This window comes from Anser cygnoides, chromosome 1 (genome assembly GCF_040182565.1).
Source record: "Anser cygnoides isolate HZ-2024a breed goose chromosome 1, Taihu_goose_T2T_genome, whole genome shotgun sequence".
NCBI lineage: Eukaryota > Metazoa > Chordata > Aves > Anseriformes > Anatidae > Anser > Anser cygnoides.
In genome coordinates this window covers 189,378,756-189,400,086 of record NC_089873.1, presented here as the reverse complement: position 1 = coordinate 189,400,086, position 21,331 = coordinate 189,378,756, and the positions used below count along the sequence as shown (strand labels likewise).

The 21,331-nt window shown below is 40.0% G+C and overlaps 1 protein-coding gene and 1 long non-coding RNA gene across 6 annotated transcripts in view; one reads left to right on the top strand and one right to left on the bottom strand.

Moving 5' to 3' along the window:
• LOC136789600 (uncharacterized) overlaps positions 1-4,407 on the bottom strand; it is a 38,731-nt gene extending 34,324 nt beyond the window's left edge. For all 3 annotated transcript variants that reach the window (XR_010828306.1, XR_010828305.1, XR_010828304.1), the window contains exon 1: positions 665-4,407. This is a non-coding gene — a long non-coding RNA (uncharacterized lncRNA). The remainder of the gene's footprint in view (positions 1-664) is intronic.
• A 115-nt stretch (positions 4,408-4,522) lies between these two features.
• Positions 4,523-19,965, top strand: USPL1 (ubiquitin specific peptidase like 1). Of its 3 annotated transcripts, XM_048072818.2 has the most exons (9): positions 4,529-4,664; positions 8,614-8,781; positions 9,349-9,477; positions 10,028-10,679; positions 12,914-13,000; positions 13,413-13,542; positions 14,786-14,911; positions 15,164-15,324; positions 16,516-19,965. In XM_048072818.2, exons 2-9 carry the CDS (start codon positions 8,686-8,688, stop codon positions 18,396-18,398), a joined length of 3,264 nt encoding a protein of 1,087 aa, XP_047928775.2. In that variant the 5' UTR covers positions 4,529-4,664; positions 8,614-8,685; the 3' UTR covers positions 18,399-19,965. The 3 variants fall into 3 exon arrangements, with proteins under 3 accessions (XP_047928776.2, XP_013044872.3, XP_047928775.2); XM_048072819.2 differs by having other exon boundaries at positions 4,523-8,710; XM_013189418.3 differs by having other exon boundaries at positions 4,523-8,781.
• The last annotated feature ends 1,366 nt before the right edge of the window (positions 19,966-21,331 follow it).

Here is a 21,331-nt window from a genome sequence, read left to right as displayed (position 1 = left end):
GGCAACTTTCAAAGTAACTTTGAAAACGAATGAAGTAACTAGATCCTTTTTTAAAGTGTCATGTGTTAGATTCAACATTGTATGTTTGCATAGGTATAATTTGATTTTCCTTTTATAAAAAACACGGAAAAGAAAAGCAGCACAGATCAGCAGCATCCTGATTTTCCTGAGTCCTGTAAAACACCACCTTCAGATGCTACTGCTGAAACTTGTTGTTCTCAAAACTCGTAAGTCACCTTACTGATAAATGGCTTTGAATTCCGCCACGAGTCGATCATTTCAAACTACAATCACAACTAAGAAAAAAGAAATCACACCTTAGAAATCTCAGACTTCCACGCAGCAAAACAGAAAACCAGTACAAAGCCGAAACAAAGGGAAAAGGGAGACTCAAGTAAAACCTGCCTTTAGAGAGCAACATCAGTAAAACAAACAAAAACACACACAAGAAAATATAATGAGACCAGAAACCAGCACATCTTATCTGGGCATGAAGTATTAACCATGATTTTTTTTTTTTTTTACTTAATTTCAAAACACTTTGCTTGCCCTAATCTTTTTTATTTTGACTGTCTTTTAACCAACGCACCTCCAGACTTTCAGATGACTTTTTAGAGTCCTTGCTGTTACAAACAAGCCAACGAAGAAAGATCTTGGCACTTACAAAACCCTGAATTTTGCTGGGCTGCTGTTATATCACCTCGTGCTGGTTCCAAGTCAATCTCTCCCATCAGCACTAACATTTATGCTGACTTGCAACGTAACACCGTGATGCCACAGGAACATACCCAAGCTGTACTGGAGGAATCCTAAGGACACAAACACAGCGACCACGATCAGAAAAAACAAGCCTGGTTTCACACTGTCGAAGCTGCATTGCATCACTGATGCTTTCCCACTAGAAATACTCCTGAAAGCAATTCATTTCTAAAAATCCAAAACCTGCTAAGTTTTGACTATTGTTCCCAGTTGGATTGGAGTCAGAAAGCTACAGGCTGTAGGACAGGGGGGTAAAATAACTCAAAGAACAGAATGAAATGTAAGAAAAAATAGTTTGAAGAGCATCTGCAATTCCCAAATGGAAATCTTTGCCATGATTACAGAGAACACTGCATCAAGCTTAAAGTGTTCCGTTTATAACAGTTTCCATCTCTGTTACAGAGCAAGAAGATGCTCCTGTTAAGGATGACAAAATAAGAACCACCCTTAAGAGTCAGGGAAACAAACAAACAAAAGCTTTACCTCAGAGCAGTGAATTGATTTCTCTTCCTTTGTCAAGGCTACAGATACTATAGTAGGGTAAATGCAGCATTTATTTTCAAAAGTTCAGGAGAAAAATAGCCATAAAAACGTCTTATAGGAGGTTTTTACTCCAGAAAAAAAAAAGAAAAAAAGAAAAAGGATTTAAATAGGTCGGCAGTTAAAAAAAGAACCAAGTGCATGTTTTGGCTAGTGATTTTATAACCCTCGTCTCAAAAAAGAGCTCCTCTTCTTTGGTTAAGATACTAGGATGCAATGGCCAAGGGACACTGCAAGTACATATCAGCATCAGTAACGTTAGTAGTAATGAAATAATCCAGTTTGTGGACTTACAGTTAGTTATGAAACGCAAGAAGAATACAATCACTGAAATCTTGACTTTATATACACAAAAACTATCAAAATTGAGATTATCATGACCGTAAGCTTTCCTGTTATAATGTTAACATAACAATAATGATGTATGTAAGGATTAAACAGGAAAAAAAAAGAGGTATACATAAAGTTAATTAGTTATTGGATTCTTCTTACATTTTCAAAAAGGTACTTTGTACATTTAAATTTTAATTTTGTTAGTTTTTGAAAAAGAAGAAAGAACACCAGGCAAACATAAACCCTGAAAAACAAAACGTTCAAAGCAAAAATTTTCAGTTGGTACCTCCCACTCCATATTTGATTTCTCGGGAACCATCAACCATGCAGTGACAATCTGGTTAGAAGCAAGCAGCCAACGGGTATGTAATTTGCATGTGAAAATATTTTTAGAAGACACACATGAACAGCATATGTTCTCAGCCCGAGTACAATCCACTATCTATATACCCAGAATATTATTTCCCCAACATTCGTAATTATTTTCCAGATAATAATTCCTGGTACAGACACATTACTCGTTGAAAACAACATGTCTATCAAGCCTTAGCACCACTCATTTTTTGAGCTCACCTTGGGATGGGGGTGTAAAAAAGCCTCTATACAACTCGTTTTTCTCCTCCATATCTGAATATACTAACAAAAAAGAAAGGGAAGTTTTTTGCTGTTACATTGCATGTTCAATTCCCACATTGAAGAGGCTTCAGTCATGGAAAGAGCTCATTCCACATAAGCCTTTTAGAAATAAAATAACTGAAAATTAATTCTTAACTGTTTTAAAGTCTTTACTGCAGATATAATTACAAAATGGGTAGATTATGTTTGAAAAGACTACCAAAAGAGGACACTGACACAAAAGTTAAATCAGATAGGTAGTACACTTGCCTGAACCCAAGCAGCTTCAAAAATCATATCAGAAGCCCCTTCTACTCTTCCCATGTTAACTACATCCAGTTTAAAAAGATGAAGACAGAAGTCAATGAAACCAGAAACAAGTCATGTGCTCATGCACTGTTAGTTAACTAAAACTAAACTACATTTAGTCAAACCAAACTATGTCAGAGAAAACAACATTTGAACAAATCGCAAGCCTGACTAGATCCTAACGCCTTCCAGCCCACATCTGGAACATCCAAACCAATTCCTGGTGACTCTGGAGTTTGCATCGTGTAAGAACTATTACTTTAACACTGCTTTGTTCAGGCTGAATGAAGATTTACTGCATTGTGAGCTGTTTCTTTTCTTTGCCAACACGTAAGCTCTTCCTCAAGGACATGGGAAACTCCCTCTTCATATACATAAACTCAGGTCTGGATTCTTTCTCTGGCCCAAGCTTGCCTTTATTCAACCTGAACGTCAGGGAGGAACACCAGCAAATTATTCTGTGGCACTTCCCAGGATACAGAAAATATCCGAGACCTAAGTTAACTTACCAAAACAGCTGAGGACAAAACCAAAACAAACAAACAAAACCAAAACAGAAAAACGAGGCATTAGCTGACCTTAAAAGCTTAACAGCATTGAGTCACAAATTCCAACTGATCAGAGAATTACAATCTATAGAAGGGCTTTTTCAAAGTCAGTCCACGCTAACAAGCAGGGAAAAAGCCCGCTTAATCATTCTAGAGTTCAAATACACACAAGCAAACAGCTTTTACCCCATGATGTTAGGCAGTATATGCTTATGTTTGATGGAAGCTCAAAACAAATCAGTGGGTGCTAGTCACCCTGGGGAAAGTAAAAACTTGAGCTACAGTGAAAAGAAGCTAAAAATTTATTATTAAAATTAATATACAGAGCATATATTAATTTTCATACACCCAAACACTGTATTTTAACCGTAAGTAAGCGTTACTAGTGCTAAAACCACAACGCACGTCGTCCTAAAATGCCACGAGGAAAATCACTGCATGCATACAACTCTAGTTAAGTTACACCGCAACATTATTCAACGTATTGCATTATTTGACCAGTTTTAACATTCAGCTAAACTGACTGAAAAAGAGATGAAACGCACACGCCGTGTCCGATGTGCTATGTGTGCAGAAACACTGGCCTCGATGGCTGTAGGGCCAGCTCCCCCCCTACAAAACGTACCCCAGTGCGCTTTACACTCCTGGGGAAAAGAAGTAGATCCTCCACAATGAAACCAATGAGAATAACGGATCAAAAGCCAAGGTTAAAAAGTACTCCTCACAAAATTATTACCAAATGTCATTGCAATCTGTCTCCAGTCAGGCAAACAACACCCTCCAGTAAAGACACCCTAACACATCAATTCAAACTTCAAACCATCGCTATGCAAAGAGAAGGAAGAACTCATACAGCAAAAACCAGCTCACGGATGTTACAACGGAGCCAACAGACTATTATTTCACGACGTACAGCATACAACGACAAATGTTTTTTTTTCAAACCCTGACCAAGGGTGCGGTGCCAGCAAGCCAGAGGCAGGGAGCAGGCACTTGCCATGGTATCACCAGGAGGATTTCCAGGCTCATTGCTCTCCCCAGCCCAGGGGACACAGCCCCAGGTGCCCAACACCGGTCCCCTTGATGGCACCTAACGCTGTCGGCACCGAGCTCCTCGCAGCCTAAGGAGGGGATGCGCTGGCAAGCGAGCATCACACACCCAGCGATTCCAGCCTCATCTCCTACACACCCAACCTCCACGGCCGACCAGGAGATGCCCTCTCGGCCACCTCAGCGAGGAGAGCCCTTCGCCACCGAGGGAAGCGAGGAGGAGGAGGAGGAGGAGGAGGAGGAGGAGGAGGAGGAGGAGGAGGAGACGCCTCAGCCCCCTCGCCCCCCCAGCCCGCAGCGCGCAGGCTCCCGACATGGCGGCGGGGAGGCGCCGGAAGCTGCGCGGCTGAGGCGGGAGGCGTGGGGCGGCAGGAGCCCGGTGGAGGACGGAAGGGCCGCTGGGGGTCGGCCCTTGCCCGCCTGGCACGCGTGGGGCAGCCCGCTGAGGGGGCCCGGGGAGCCCGGGGAAGCGAAGGGGGGCAAGGGGAGACGCCGAGAGCCTGGCAGCGGGTGAGTAGTGCGGCGTCCAGCCCCCTGGCTCGGTTGGGCTGTGAGGGAGGTGGCGGTGGAGCGGGCGCCTTGCGCGGTGCCGAATGCCGACTGAGTATTTCTTGTCAGTAGTTGTGGGTTTAAGGCGCGTGTTCCCTCAGGGAGCGCTTGGTAGAAGCACTGCTCGATAAAACACCCGCAGGGTGAGGTACCGGTGTGTCTACGCACGCATGTTCCCCATGTGCTCTTTGCCGGTGCTCTGACGATTAACCGTGTATTCTTCCTTCTACAGCCGTTCCGTAGTATGAATCACACTGGATGTGGACTAAAAACTAAGGAGGTTGTTTAACCGTAGCTTTATCTGAAGCACCTGGACACCTCTTGGTGTCGAAGGGCAGCAGCCAGCTCCAGCTGCAGTCCTAACCCCCCTGGCCCCCAGGCTGGGGCTCTGCCTGCACCAAGCCCCTTCCTGAGATCTTGCATCTCTTACTGGCAGCTGCAATAAACTGCACTAGTTCAGGCTCCGTTTTTGACATCTAACTCACCATTTTATCACAAGGGCTCAATGACATGACAATAAAATGCTTAATCCTTGTCCCCTTCTTATACGCTCATCAAAGCATTTACCTCATGACATTTCAGAGAGGTCCAGCTCTCTTTTGGAACAGCAGAGCAATCACATTGCAAGCTGGCTTGCTTTGCAACATCATTCTTTTTATCTTTAGTTTGTTGTTAATTTCAGATTTTTTAAAAAAAAAGATGTAAAGAACACATATATAACAAGTAACACAGGGAATATAAATTTGTATGACTTTTTTTTTCCTCAGACCTTAGTTTGTTTCTTTTCATCCTTTCTCTTCAACATTCCCTTCATGAAGGAATGAAGACTTGTAAGGTGATTTACAAGGATAGGTGTCCCTATCACCTTTAAGCAGAGAGATTTTCTCTTCACTGAAATGTAATCACTGTTCTGTCACCTGCAGCTTGTAAATGATTTTTGTTTTTATTGTGTCACAAGGCATAGCTCCTCTTATCAAAAAGCCAAGGTCCCTTTTAGTGTAGAAGTCCTTGACACTTTCCCTGTTTTCTGTCTTCTTTCCTCCACAGCTCATCAGACCTTTTCATAGGCCGATTTAACTTATTAAAAATAGCAGAAAAAACTGTTGCGTTTTACTGAGTTTCCTGCTGTTTTGTGTGTTCAGTTAGCTTGTGGAAAGGCTGGTGAGGATGTGAGCCGCCAGGGATGGTGTGGGAGTGGGAAAGAGGAGAAAAGAGAACAGAAACATCCCTATCATGCAGCAGTGAGCCATTAGATCAACTAGGGAACCATAAGCAACCCAGTAATTATATCAGGTCCACAACACATTGTGCATTACATTTTTAAATTAAGAAAAGTAGCAGAAATGTTTTAAAGCACGACCCAGTAAGCTTGAAAGCACACTTCTATCTGTAATGCAGACATTACGCGTTACTACAATGGGTTGTGTCAGTCCTTCGTCCAGCAGGCTTTTAGGTGGCTGTTTTTCGTGGCAGCTGCAGATCTGATGTGCAGTTTTTGTATTTCGTGCAGCAGTTGCCGGTAGCTTGCTGTGACGTTACACATACTGATGTACAGACGGGCCCCTTGGACCCATTCTGTGCATCTAGGACTGGCAGACCGATTTTATTCACTGGCGGTTTATGTATGAAAAAAAATCAATTAATAACTTTGTTAATGTTTATTATATTCATAAGTGCAATAAATGGCATGGGCTCCTGTGCTGTAGTGCTACTGCTAGAATCATTAAGGTTGGAAAAGACCTTCAAGATCATCTGGTCCAACCGTCACCTTACTACCAGTGTCGCCCGAGGAGGCATTGTACCTCTCAAAACAGTGTTTCTGCTTTAAAAAAGAAGAGCAGAAGTAACAGAACATACAGAGGGAAATGCCTGGGGAAAAAAAAATTAACTTTTGAGAGGGGGACAGAAAAGTAAACAGAGACTTGCAAAGAAACAAATATTGTTTATAAAATCAAGGCATTATTAAAAAGGAATAACCCATAGGTTGTTAGTGTTGCTGACCTTTCTGAGTGCGTGAAGATGATTTGTATTTATGTGGTGAGAAATTGCTTAGGGTTCCAGTCATGTCATCTACATATTTTGTTTATTTTAGAGACCTGACACTGCTTCAGGCCAAGGAGTTGTATGAAAGCCCTCTGGAAAAAGTTAGAGACATTCTCTTTTTAGCTATAGTGCGGAGCATAAAGTTGCTATGTATTTTAGTACGATTGATACCTGCACAACTTCATTAGTTCTATAAAAATAATCAAACTCCTGGCTAGATTAAATATATGGTAAGAGAGAGTTGAGGCACGGTGTCATAGTGCCATTGCTGCCATGTCAGATGTTGGAGAGCTTGGCTTTCCTTTATAGTCCAATAGACTTTTATACTTTTAGTTAATCTACTAAGTTTTACCTTGAGTGAGTCTGGGACCGTGTTGCTTGTACACTTTCACCCTACTTTGAAAACTAAACATAATCTCTAAGGCACACATGGCTTGATACTTCATCACCTTTTGTTAAAGCCGTTAGTTTTATAAGTCAGTTTATGCTATGCTGCAGCCTGGTTAATTCTGAAAAGTGCTGCCGAGCACCTTGAAAGTGTCAGCAGGACACACCAGCATCTCGTTTTGACCTTCTCAAGTGGTCGTAGGGGATTGATTTGAAATGAGTTGTTACGTTTTGCAGACTACACTTTTAAAAATGTAGTAATACTGTTGATTTTTAACAATCTGTCCGGTTCTGTAGGGTCTCCTTTGCCCTGGATTAGGGATGTTTTGGGGTTGAAATGGTATTTACTCAGGTCTCCGAGAATGCCTTTTCTGGCATTTTCTGCAAGGAAAAGGAACTGCAATCTGAGTTCTGTAGTGTAAGGAAGTGTTGAAGGGGCATCATGCTGCGGGGAAGGATGTTGGTCAGTGGAAGTAATGAACAAGAAACAGTCATGGCTCAAAGGAAGATACTAACCTTGAAGAATTTGCTATTCAATTTACCTTGACGTCCTTCTGAATCTTAAAGAGATATATATTTCTTCTAGCTATTTTTCCGTTTGAAGTCAGCAGGAACAGAAGAATTGGTTCCTGTAGTTTTAAACTCCTTTTCTGACTGGTTCAAGATGCAGTTAGCTTCAGTGCCAGCGAAGGAATGGGTTTATAAGGGCTTAAGGAGCTGCTTTCTGATGTGTCTCGCTTGTTTGTACTGAAGTCTTCGACCATAAGTGTGTGTGTGTGTATGTATGACATCTGAGAAAGGCAAAATTTGGCTCTGAATTCCAGAAATCATACGAAATGGACTCTGTGATGTGAGTTGTAAAACATGGAATAGATTTATGTAGCAATGATACTGCAGAAGAACTTCAGTTTGCTAGGAAGTCTGTAACATCATTAAAATAACAGGAGAATTTTCCCAACAGTAACGGCAGGATGTCCTTCTGTAGTTAGAAATGGCTACATTTGCAGGATAAACTTTTTATAGTTTATTATGCATTAAAGTCACTGTTTTGAAAGCTGCTGAAGTGGTTTTTGGGCTTTTGGTTTTGTTTTGTTCCTCTGCAGTTACCTATAATTGTGTGAGAGCTCGTTGCCATTTTTAAAGAAATTCCTTAATTCTGAGGGTTAGATACAGTAAGATGAGATGCCTGGGCAAGACATCTACATTTCTGCCAAGTATAGTGCACTTGGAAAATAAATGAGACCTTGAGGGTGAAAAGAATAGATAAGTTTGCAAATTCAGGGCCTAAAGCTGTTAAATCTGGTATGTGACTTGATTTAAACTTCTATATGCAGTAGAAAGTAAGTATTTTCCATCGAGAAAATACTCTTCTGAATTCACTCTCACAGAAAATATGGGCTGCATTATTGCTGGTATATTTTTTTCTCCGAAATTTAACTGATTTTTTCTTTAATTGTTGTATTCGCTTCTTATTTTTCAGGAGTCTTTGAAAAAATCCTTAGTGGTCATGACATTGTTACAAGTGACATAAATTAGCCAGTGGCTCAGAGTGATGGATACCCAGAAGACTACAAATGGTTTGCAAGTGATTGGACAAGGGACTGGTATAGGGAAATCGACACTCCACATGGTGGGGTATTTGGGAAAAGTCAGTTGAAACTTATTTTACATGTGTGCAAAGTTCATATTTTTCTCTGCTTTGAGAGATTTTTAATTGGTCTTAATTTTACCAAAAAATAAATAAATCTCAAAATTATTTTCCACGGAAATCTATAACAATGGCGAAAGATTATTATAACCAGATCTGTGTCTATGAACTTCTTATGGGCACTATTTTTATGACTGTGCATTCCTAAGAAAACTTATTCATAGTTCAAAGATCTGAGCTTGTATTCCCTGGCAATAAGTGTCCTTTGGTTTAGTATAAATAAAATGAAATGTTGCATAATTGCGTTGTTAAAGATAACTTACTAAAAATTTGAATGCTTAAGTAAAAAGATAAATTCACAAAGATCATGCTACCCTATGAATATATATCTTATGAATAAGGACGAAACCTAATCTAGTTGACTTTTTTATACTATGTTAGGTGTTACATGCTTAGAAGTTACACATTGCTTTTTCTATCTTGGTGTGTATGTATGTCTTAACTTGGGATAATACATAAAAAACAAGTTTTTCAGCTGTTTTTTTTTCTTTTTTATTTTTTTTTTAGAGCTGTAATTCTGTGGAGATAACTTCTCCTGAGTATTGTCCAGTCTGCAAAGCCAAGGGCCAGATCCAAGCTTTACGCACTTACCGCATCAATTTTCAAGAGTCCATTTTTCTTTGTGAAAATCCTCAGGTATTACACTGATTGTTGGCTTGTGTCCAGGCCTTTGCCATAAGGATTTACGCCTCTGGAGATGGGGAATGGGGGATTTGACTGCATTCTCCCAGTTGCAGAACAGCCACGTTTGTAAGACCCTACCAACGTGTGGTCTAGTGCATCGGGATAAACTGATAGATAACCTTGCCAGTTTTGGCAGCAGTAAGCTTTCAAGCCAGAGGTGATTATGCCAAATTTTTGTACCCTAGAGGAATGGACTTTGCAGAATGAGAGAAGAGGGCTCTCCTTAGCAGAATTCGGGTGTCTTTCTGGGGCTGGAAGTGGAGAGTTTGGATTTTGCTGGAAAAGCAATGTTGATTATTACTACTGATATAATTCACAATTGCTTATAAGACAGTAGTTGGATAAAATTATCTTACATATGTTGAATTTACAAATTGATTTCATTAAAGTATCATTTTACACAAGTTCTACATTCCATTTTGAGAATGTTTGTACTTTTTTAGCTCTTGTTCACCTGAAATTGCATTGTAGATCTCATTGTAACTTTCTCCCTTTCCTTTAGTGTATCTACCCACTTGGTTATAAACCGTTTAACAGCATCGTTATTTCTGCCGATTCAGAAAATCAGCAAGTTCCATCTACTGATAAGAAAAGGAAACTGTGTGATATCAGTGACTTTTCTGCCATTGAATCAAATCCAAAACGAGCCAGGACTAATAAGGCAGTAAATGTTGAGCAGACTGTTAATACGGACCCTGTTGTCAAAAGCTGTGAGAATAGCTTACCTATCCCCAAGTTAAGTGCACGTGATGTGTTACAAAATGACCAGCAAAAACCTAGTAATGGGGAGTCCTTCAAGCAGAAGGTGGATTTCCAAACGACCACCAACACCAACAGCCATCAAGAAAATCTGCCTGAGACTCCTAGTCCCAGAAAACAACTCTTGCCAAATCCTGAGCACTGCACAACGTCTGAGATATTGCTCAGAGGTGATAAAGGTTCCACGAATAACACAGATTTATGTCTTCAGTGGAGAAACAGGCATAATCTTTGTTGGTTGGATTGCATTTTGTCAGCGTTGGTACACTTAGAGACATTAAAATTTGCTCTAACGGAAAAATGTGATGATGAAAAATGTTTACTCCAGAGACTCTTAACAAAATATAATCAAGCAACTGTGCTTCTGAATACCTGTAAAAGGAGTAAATTAAAAGGTGAGTAAATTCAGATGCTGTTTTTTCATATGGAAACTGATCTGATGTATATATTTGGAATTTAGTACGGTGCACTTAAATATGCCTCCTTTCTATTTCAAGATCACAAAAGAATGAGTTACAGCTCGGTACCATGAATTTGCAGAGTTGTGTGCTTTATCTAGCAGATTCCCAGTAACCTCTGCAGTTGCTTTTCTTGGGGTAAAGGTGCACCCTTTGAAAGCAGACATCAAATACTAAGTATCCATGACAATTTTTTGTGATAACAAGTAGAGAATTTGCGAATCGAGTAGTTAAGACATACTTTTTTTCCTTCCCCTTATGTTGGTTAACTATTGCAATGCTGTTTACGTCTTAATCTTCATTTTGGATCATTTTGGTTGTGGTTTATATCCTTGTGTAATGGGCAGTTGCCTTATAGCACTAAATTTATTCACACTGAGAAATTACGTTCTTCTCTGGCTCCAGCTGTGTTCGCTGAGGAATGCTTCCCCTGGGGTCTGCAAGCTGTGCTGTGGATGATAACGCTTCCTAACCTGTTTCAGTCAGAATTAGTCAAATGTATTAACCTGGTTTATGTTGTCTGGAAAGTTTTAGTAAATACTCACATGTGCAGCTTAACAGATTCAAGGGCTGTAACCTCCAAGTACAGGGGCCACAATGAGCAGCTGAGGGCAACCTCTTATGCAGCACAGCTGGAATTAGAGGAGGATGTGTCACTGTAATCTATTAGTATGGCCTTTGATCATTTTCTGTACTGTCAATCCAGTTTAAGGCTCTTAAATTAAGATTTATTTTTCCTAGTCCTTTTGATTGGACCCGTTGGAGTCGTAAGTCTGAACTTCTAAGAGATCAGCCGTTACAGAATTACTGCAGATCTTTGGCTAACGAGTACCTTTTATGATTTTTTTTTCAGTAGGCATTCCAGGAAAAATGTATGCTGGAATATATAGACTATAGTACTAGAACAGCATGAGATAACTTAAAGAATATCGTATCTTTCCTGGGAAGACAGTGGGCATATCAAAAATGGTTTAATCCACCTTGTGGCAGAGAAAAAAGTACTTTGAAGAGGCAAAAAAAAAAATTCCAAAGAAATCCTGTAGTAGTTCATATATGCTATTTACCAGAAAGGTTGGTTTTTAGGTTTTCAGATGTTACCTGGAAGCCCTCTACTGTCACACCACCTGAGAGGTTTTTCCTTCCCCTCTGATGCGCTGCTGCTATGTTTGCAAAGGAGCTCTGGTATGGAAGAGCCCTTTGTGGGGAAGTGGGGATGTTAGCTTGCTTCCCTTAGGAAGGGCGCTCTGATATGGTAGTGTTTGAAAAGCTTAAACCTTTTCATTTCCAGGAATTGCTGCAAAACGAGTTAGTTTATTTGGGCACCAGTGGAGAGGGGACTGGAAGAAGAGTGTTATTATGGAGATTAGGCGTTGTACTGATTTTGCCCTTCTATCTAATTTTTCAGCATCTTTTACATATGGCTCTTTTCTGAAACAAACAAAAACAATAGAGCTGCAAGAAACTTTTTACCTTTTTTTATATACATAAATTTTATAAGTAAGAAATGGTTCCCACAGCTATTCTACGTCCTTTAATTTGTGCAAGTCATGGTCTCGACTGTGTGGTGGAAGTTATGTTCTTGCTTGTGCTTATAGAATGTACATGCATAAGTACTATAACTTGCAAATTTAAAATACATACTTTTTATATATGTATACAAATTTTAAAATAAGCTTTTAATATTGAAAAGGCTGTCTTAGGAACTTAGTATTTAACATTTAAATGCTTTATTACAAATTGTATTGGTGTCATTCCAAAGCATGTAAGCAAATTTTTGTGCTTTTGATCTTAACGTTTAGGCTTTAAAATCTACTCGTAATCTCCAAATCCCTAGGGTTTGTAATGTCTGCCTACATTAATCTTACATGTCTTTACCATCTAGCTATCGGTATGCACTCTTAGCCATAATTTAAGTCAGGTTGAGTTGTTTTGGGTTAGCAGACTGCAGTAAAACATTTGACTTCTGTAAATTCTTTTGTAAGTTTCAAATCAGTTAATACCAAGCACTGTCTATTTTTACCAACAGTTTTAGGCAGTTGTTGGTCAATGTGAAAGGTATCTGTTTGCAGAGAATGAGTGCATGTGAACATGAGTACGTGTTCACATATGTGTGGGAAAGGGTAGAGGTGTCGCACATAAGTACATGAAAGCGTATGTATTTTTTTCTATAGATGTTCTTCCAAAAGCAGAATTGCATCTCAATGAAATCAGAAGCAGAATTTTTACGCAGCTTCAGCCTCTGCTTAAATGTGGATTGGGTAAGTAGTCAGTGCGGCAGCTCAGTATTTATTTTCAGAAAACTTTACAGGTAAAGCCTGTTAGCATGTCAGCACATAAAAATATGTACGTACATACGCCTGCAAGACAGCTTGCAAATACATTTTGCAATTTGTGACACACGTAATTTACCGTGTGATTAGGTGTTTTGTTATTTACTGTTTGTGAAGTTTAGAGAGTGTATCCATGTCTTTGTAACTATGCTGCATTCATGAAACTGCCTTTGAGAACAACCTGGTAACACAGATAAATCCCTTTGCTTGTGAGCACTAGAAGTACAGCCTTAGAGGGATAGCTTGAATTAGAATCGTAGCAGTAAGCTTATCTTCCTTTTTGAAGTACTGTTTTCCCATTTCAAACTCAGTGACTCTTTTTTCTGCCCCATCTTTCAAGGTGAGGAGGAAAGTCCAGTGTTTGCACTCCCTCTGCTCTTAAAACAGGATCAACAAGCTGAGAAACTATTTTTGCATTCATTTTCGTGGAAGTTTGAATGCATATGCTGTGGCTACAAACACCAGGACCGGTGAGCCTTATAGATATATAGATAGCTTCTGTGTAACTGTTGTACCGTACCTTTTAAAATCTGCATCTGTTAGGTGATTTTTATTCACATCTCTGGGTTAGGAACAGCTTAAGCTTGTTGGTGAAGTTTTATGTGATTCTTTAGGCTTGCGTTTGCAACTGGTTTAATTGTGTCATGTCTTATCTCATGAGTCATCTCTTCATTAAGAAAGAAATATTAGGTAACCGCAAGTCCCTGGCCATGCCCACTCTCATCTTTTAGTGATGGTGTACAGATTGTTGCTGTTCTAAAGAATGTGTGCCTGGCACACGTTTGCTGTTGAAGGATATCTGTAACGTTCACTTGGATTACGAAGAATCAGAGATTTGCAAACATAATTTATATATTTTAAAATAGTATTACAGGGAAGTAATTTCTTGAGAATTGATTTAGTTCGTGTAGCTGCAGGTGCCAGCTGGTCATTTTGGCTCCTTTTAAGAGTCAACAGAAGAGGCACCTTCAGAAGACAGCTCATTTTACTTGAAAAATACTTGTTTCTATCCATTATTTAAAGTTTATACAATAATCTAGATCCACAAGTGCGAAGAGACTAATTATATCTGTTAGACAGCCAGCTAATGTGTAGTTCTGGTTAATAAGATGTGTTCGAGATCTTTTGTTAAATACTTTGTTTTTTAAAAGGTTGAAAAATCTGGGGTAGGTTGAATGTAGAGGAAATCCTTCCTGTGGCTAGTGAATGAAGAGGCTACCTTACTTCGTATCCCGTACTTTGTGTTTTTGTACAATATAACCTCTGTGCAATCTTTGCTCTGAATGTACTGTCCTTTGAAAATAACTCCTTGTTTAACATGTATTGTGAGGTAGTTTGTTACCACTTCATTCTCTCCTTGACACTTTGTATTAGCTAGTGAATTATGCAGATCCTGGTGGAAGCTCTGTCTTGCACTGAACAGGGATCAGAGATAACATGCTAAGGGACAAAGAGCAAATAATGCGCAACTGAAGGTCACGGAGCTGCTGAGAACAAACGGGGACTGATAGTGTTTGGCAGAACTGAATCCAGCGCTCACTTGGATGTGATGCAGTCACAGTGGAATTCACACAAATGGCATGCATCTGAATAGAATTTGTCTTTGTCACAACATTTTTGTGACTTTTTCCCCTTGTAAAGTGCGTATATTCATTGTTTTCTGATCAGCAAGTCATCTTACTCTTTTTTTTTTGTGTGTGTGTGTGTTTCCAGATGTAGGAAAACACTAACAACATTCACAAATATAATCCCCGATTGGCATCCACTTAATGCTGTTCACGTTGCTCCCTGTAATAATTGCAGTGACAGATCTCAAAGAAGACGGATGATTTTGGAAAAGTAAGTTTGAATATGTGAACTTGAAAATAAAATGGATAAAATTCTGGGACCTCATTTACTGAACATAGTATCGCTTTCAAAAACAAACTGTTACCTTAGGTTTAAAGAGGTGCAGAACTTTAAACTCTGATAAATACTTAAATGCCGAAATCACAAATAGCATTTAAAGAGGATGAACACTGTAATTTTCCAGGGGGGATTTTTGCCACTCTTTTGTTGTAATAAACTGTTTCTTTATTGTCTCTTTATTAGAATACCCTCAATATTAATGATACATTTTGTGGAAGGCTTGCCACATAACAGCCTGAGGAATTATTCATTTCAGTTTGAAGAAGATTTCTACGAAATAACATCTGTTATTCAGTATCAAACAAATAAGAAGCATTTCATAACCTGGTCTTTGAATCCTGATGGTAAGAACCATAAATTCTGGTATAATACTTTGAGTTCTACATTGAATAGTGTTTTATGGGTTATTGAATAATCTCAGCTGTCCATATACAATAACAAGGATTTCTTTGTCTGTATCCTAAACTTCGTGTTAGGATTTTGTGAATAACTGTACGAACTTTGTTGGTCAGGGTGAAGGTTTCATTTTGGTTTAATTGACTTGTTCAGCAGTGTTCTGTCCTCACTGTTAAAAATTACTTGGGTAGAGTCATTTCCTTTCATAACTTTGTAAAAGTTAAAAAAATCCTGTCTAAGCATGGCTGTTGAACAAATAGTCTTGGTTATTTTGAAGCGAGTTATTAATACTTTCTTGATTGGAAATGGGGAAACCTATGGAACTATCAGCATTAATGACGTATCTCTTCATTTCTGAACTTTGCTGCACCTGAGGGGTGAGAGGCAGAAATCCATGTTGCAAACATTGCTAATAGCATGATGGCCATACGATTGGCAGCAGCAGAGCTTCGCCTGAGCAGAAAACCATAATCACAGAAGGCCAAAAGCTGGCATACTGATTGTCATGCTGGTGCAGAGGAAGTGAGGTGCTGTCTTATGAAGTGTTCTGACAGTATGAAGATTGTTTACTGCCTGAATTTAAGAAGAAATAAAAAGGGGAAACAGCTGGAAAGCACCTGGTTATGAACATCCTATACATCATGTATATGCTCTGTAAATCTATTTATTAATTTTTAAAGCTATAAAATATTTGTTCATGATCTGTGAATAATTTGCCCGTGACGAGGCAGATTCTTAACATGATCAGTTTCTCCTAAGCCCCCCACTGCTTCCCACTCAGGCAATGAAAAGTTCTACTGAGAAACTTAATTTTAGAGGTAGTTCTTCTCTCAGACGCGTGCAGGTATTTTCAGTCAAGATGCCAACATCGTTAGCAAAGACAAAAAAACGTAGCTTTGTTTTTTGGTTGACCTAGTCTGACCTGTAATAATACTGCTGCAAATTCTGCTTGTGGGTGATCTTTTCGCAGTGGAAACCTCCTGGTTTTCCTCTGATGTAATAAAGAATGGAGAAAAAAAAGATTTTTTTCTGCCTGTCAGGGGAATGGGTTAATAAAAATGTTTGACAAGTGTCAGAGGATAGTGACTTCAATTTTAAAAGTCTCTGAGTCTTTACACTGGTTGCTATTTATTTTTCAGGAACTTGGCTTGAATGCGATGATTTAAAGGGTCCATATTGCAGGAGACATAAAAGATTTGAAGTTCCTCCAGGAGAGATTCATATTGGTATCTGGGAAAAGAAAACATCCCATGTGCCAGAACAGAATTCCGAGGCTCAGAGGAAAAATGTTGAAGATTCGCCTCTTAATAACGCACAGTCGAGTTCCACAGGGTTGCACTGTGGTTTTAATAACGCCGTAGACAAAATACTTGCAGAACATCACAAAGTGGATTCCGTGAGAATTCCAGATAAGAAACAGCAGCAGGTAGCTGAGGTTGAAACTCATCATGGCTTAGAAAATCTGGCACACGATGATCTTGTAACTCTGGTGCTCGAAGAGCTTCAGGTTGACTCAGAATGTAAATCACTGTCGAACGGACAGATGGTGGGAAATAACCTTGTTGAAATGGGCACAGTGGAACAGCAGGAATCAGCTCTTTCACCTAACACTCCATGTGAGATTGCTGCAGCTGGTCTAGCTATGAACAACGCACGCACACTACCTGAAAATTCCAGCGTTTGCTTACCTCTACAAGAGTCGAACCCAGCAAATATCACTCCTCCTGTGCCCCAAAATCACAACCCCAACCCACTTGACTCATCGCTTGCTCAAAGCACAGATGAGAGAGCTAATTTACTTAACAGAGAACAGGGTTTAAATTCAGAAGTAGAGATAAACCATAAATTGCCACCAGTAGGGAATATCGGACAAAAATCACCTGACTTGAAAGGTGCAGGCAAAACTGTAGTTCATTCTAAGGTTGCAAATTCTTCTGCTGATAATAATTCCTTTCAGCCTTCACACAAAGACCAAAAAAGAGGATTTGTTGGAAGCTGGGTAAAAAAACTGTTAAGCAAGAATACTTCTTTTATGCCTTCAAGTGCCTCAGCTCCAAAGATTGAGAGAAGTTGCAAAACTCCCTCAGTGCAAAAATTAGATGACATGCCGTTGCCAGTTAAAAGAGCGAGTAACTTCGGGGGATTTCAAGGCAGAGGCGTGAACAAAACAACTGAGGCCCCAAAGTCATCGCTTCCTTGGAGCAAAGGTACTAATTTTTTATCAAATTTCAAAGGATTTTCTCAAGGCACTTGTCTTCCTACGAAAAATCATGCTGCTCTTGAAGGCCCAACTTGGAATAAGTCGGGAAATACGCTGAGTACCTCTGGTAAAACGACTCAGTTCCATTCACCGAGCTATAATGCTGGGAAGGTGGAAGAGTCAGATAGTGACAAAACAAGAAAGCTTCGCCTAAAACTGTTAAAAAAACTTAATGCTAAGAAGAAGAAGTTGGCTTCGCTGGATAGACTGGCGGTGGAACAGATGAAACGTGGAAAACCCGTGACGGGGGAGGTGAGCACCCCGTCACAGACCGAATCTCACAGTGACAGTGAGTTGCTGCAGAGCTTCTTGAGGGAACTGCAGGATCAGATTGATGCTGCAGGTAATCCTTCTGAATTCAGCGTGAACTCGGGGTGCGCTAGCCGTAATAGCAACGATGAAATACTAGCGGAATTGCTGTCCCCTACTTCCACTGTTGCTTCCTCGGAGGTTCCGAGAAGCGAGGATGAGTGCATGTACATGGAAATGGTGGACAGCAGCGGCCCAGCAGCGCTGCCTGCTGAGGAGAGCGCTGTGTCGCAAGCAGCAATGACAAGCGAGGACCACAATTACTACAGTCCTGTAAAGGACAGTAATTACGAACTTCATACCGTGAGCAAACCCGGTGTGAAAAAACTCGCTTTTGAAAGCCCCACCAGGGAAGATATCCTTGAAGATCTGTTCTCCATTTCAGCACCAAGCTCGATGGCTGGTGACATAGATTTACCTCATTTTGATGAAACTCTGTTTGAAACTTGGTAATTACTTGGTTTCTTGGTTTTATTTTTTTCCAACATGATGTATATATTTTGAAACAAATCACTATTAAGTTATATTTTCTAACTAGTTTAGTTGTACACTGGCTGTACTTGAACAATTTGCATTTGAGGTGTTTTTTTTTTTTGGTAAAATTTTATTGTAGTGTACAAGTAAGGTTTTAATGTGTTTTATTTTTCCAAAAAACAGTTATTTTAGCTGTCAAATGTAATTATGTTTTTAATTAAAGCTCCAATGAGTGTTAATTTTTGCTTCTTTTAATATGGAAAACTTACCCATATTTTAATGAGTTTGAAAAATAATTTCAGTATCCTCGATGGTGTAAGAAATCCCTAGGCAGTACTAATCTATTTTTCAGGATTACCCAACTCCTGATGTCTTTTTGTCTAACTTTTAAAAAAAATTGCACACAGAAACAAACCTTCTGTAATAAGAGATGTTTGTACCCTTCGGCACAATTTTCAACACTAAACTCAGAGGTGGTGTTCTGTTAGGAACTCTTCTCAGAGTTACTGTTCTATAAGCTCTCCCTTCCTTGGATCCAAGGAAGGACTGATACAAAATAGTAGTTCTATTTAAAGTTATGGCACATGCTGAGCTGTTATCCTGGGTATCTGGAATATAATTTGTCAGAATATTCTTCCGAGCTAGCTCGTTTTTTTAAGTAAAATGAGTAAGATTTGGGCCAGAGTTTGCCGTGCTAAGAAGGGATACCAAATGTAACTTTTATTTATGCGTTGCTGCAAAAAAAAACCAATAATATTTCTGAGAATCGAAGTGAACTGTAAGTTAGCACCCTTTACTGTTGTCTGTAGGAGTTTTTTGTGGCTAGAGCAGCGTAGCTCTGTCTGTGTGTGAGAGAACGCCAAGGAGAGACCAGGTTGATTGGCAGAAGGTAATGAAGTTCATGGCAAGATTGCACTGAGTAGGCAAAGGGAAGAACGTGCACACGCTGGTTGTTTCTGGATCTGCTTATAGCTGTCATTTTGCTAGGTGGGAGTCTTTGGAAATCGTAGACACAGAGCTGAGGGTATTATATGCTAAATTGGATTAACTGTACATTTTTCTTGTACTTGGAAATACCGAGGATTTTATCAGCGAATCTTTGTTTTGGCCATTTTTAGGGATACTCTGCATTTTTTCACTTAGACCCCAAATTCAAATCAAGTCTTCCATCTTAACTCTTCAAATAGATCTATTTGAACATCATTGTCAATACAGAGTATGGCTACAGATAGAAATGCTCCTTGATAGCCTGAAACAAGTGCAAAAAGTGGTTGTAAAACCGTCAGTGACACTGAATGCACCTCGACAAGCTATTTCGGTTGTGATTCCGGATGTGTTTATCAAACTGGCATTTAAGACAATGAATATTTTAATTCTTGAAATACCATTCTTTGTAAAGAATGGGAGCTCCTCTGCGTTTTAGATGTTGTAACTGATACATTACAATAAAAAATAAATCAACAGGTTCTGAATGTGAAATGCCAGTGTACAGCTGGTGAGATGTTTGTCTATTCCCTTATTAAAAAATAATGAATTGTTGAGCAAATCTAGAGTTTGACTTACTATATAAAAACAGTGCCTCTGCACTTGGGTGGGTAATAGGATTTTCCTGGGGAGTTTTTCACGCAGGGGTTTCCCTAAGCAGTGGGGAGCTGCCTTCCAGCGGAGATGCCATCGGGGATGAGTTGATTGCAGCTCCGTGCAGCGGTGAAGGAGAAACTCGTTCACCACTGGCTCAGGGCACAACACAGACGCAGGGTTTTACTGCTGCTGGTCCTGTGCAGGTGAGAATCACATTCAGCTGTGATTGAATGAAAATTCCTGGACCAAAGGAAGAATTTGGAATTTCTTGGCTACTGAACTTTTTGTTCCGGACTAGTTCTAAAATGCAGGGTGCATGATCAGCTTTTTATTTGCCATAAAGAAAATAAAAAGTATTCGTTTTCTGTTGATTATAACTACTAGGTGGGCATATAGCAAATACAATTAACACTGTTTTGGAGATTTATCAGTGTTAAGGGTAAATTTCTAAAAGTCTGATGGCTTTGTGCACTTGAAGGGATTGTCATTTACATGTTTCTTCACCTCTTGCATCACCTACTTGTTATTTTGTGTCTTCCGATTTGGGAAAGGCACAATCACGGCACTTACCTATTTAAAGGTTCTGAGTTCAAAGTCAGCTCTACAGCAGAGGTAAGACCGAATCGGATCTTACTGCATCACGATATATTCAAACACTTTCATTTCAGAGTATAGGAAGAAGAAAGGGCCTTCAATAGTATTTAAAACCAAACCAAAACAGCCTAAGTGCCCAGGAGCTGCCTGGCTGGATTTTTAGCCTCGCTGCCACCAACCCAAGCAGTATACTTGCTTGAGCACTGTTGTGATGCTGATCGCTAATCTGATGGTGATGTTTTTCATGGCTGGCTATTGCCATTTATTCTTCCAGCATTGCTTTTTGACTTAAATAGTTATTGCCTTCCTGGTGATGTCTCAACGGAGATCAACCGTGTCTTCTGTGTGTTCCTTTTGCAACACTAATAAATAGCTGCTGCTCCTTTCATGAGCAGCTCCACGCCCAGAGCGAAGCATGTTACTTCCTGAGCAGCTTACTCCATGCACAGCTCCCTGAGTGTCTGCTCTGCTTTAAAGCCCACCCGGATCCCGTCTCGGAGCGGAAGAGCTTACGGTCTAAGTATAGATGTAAGACAGCAGAGAAAGGCAGAGCGAGGTTAACAGGATTATAAGGCTGGTGAAGTTGGCGGCGTGCTGAGCTCGGCATCGCTGGGCACAAGCGCGGCGCGGTTGTTGGAGGGAGCACAACACGAGGCCCGGGGGCACCTGAAGGTGGTGGGGAGGGGTGCAAAGAAGCAGGCCTTCGGTTCTGAAGGCCAGGGAGAAAAACTCTGTGC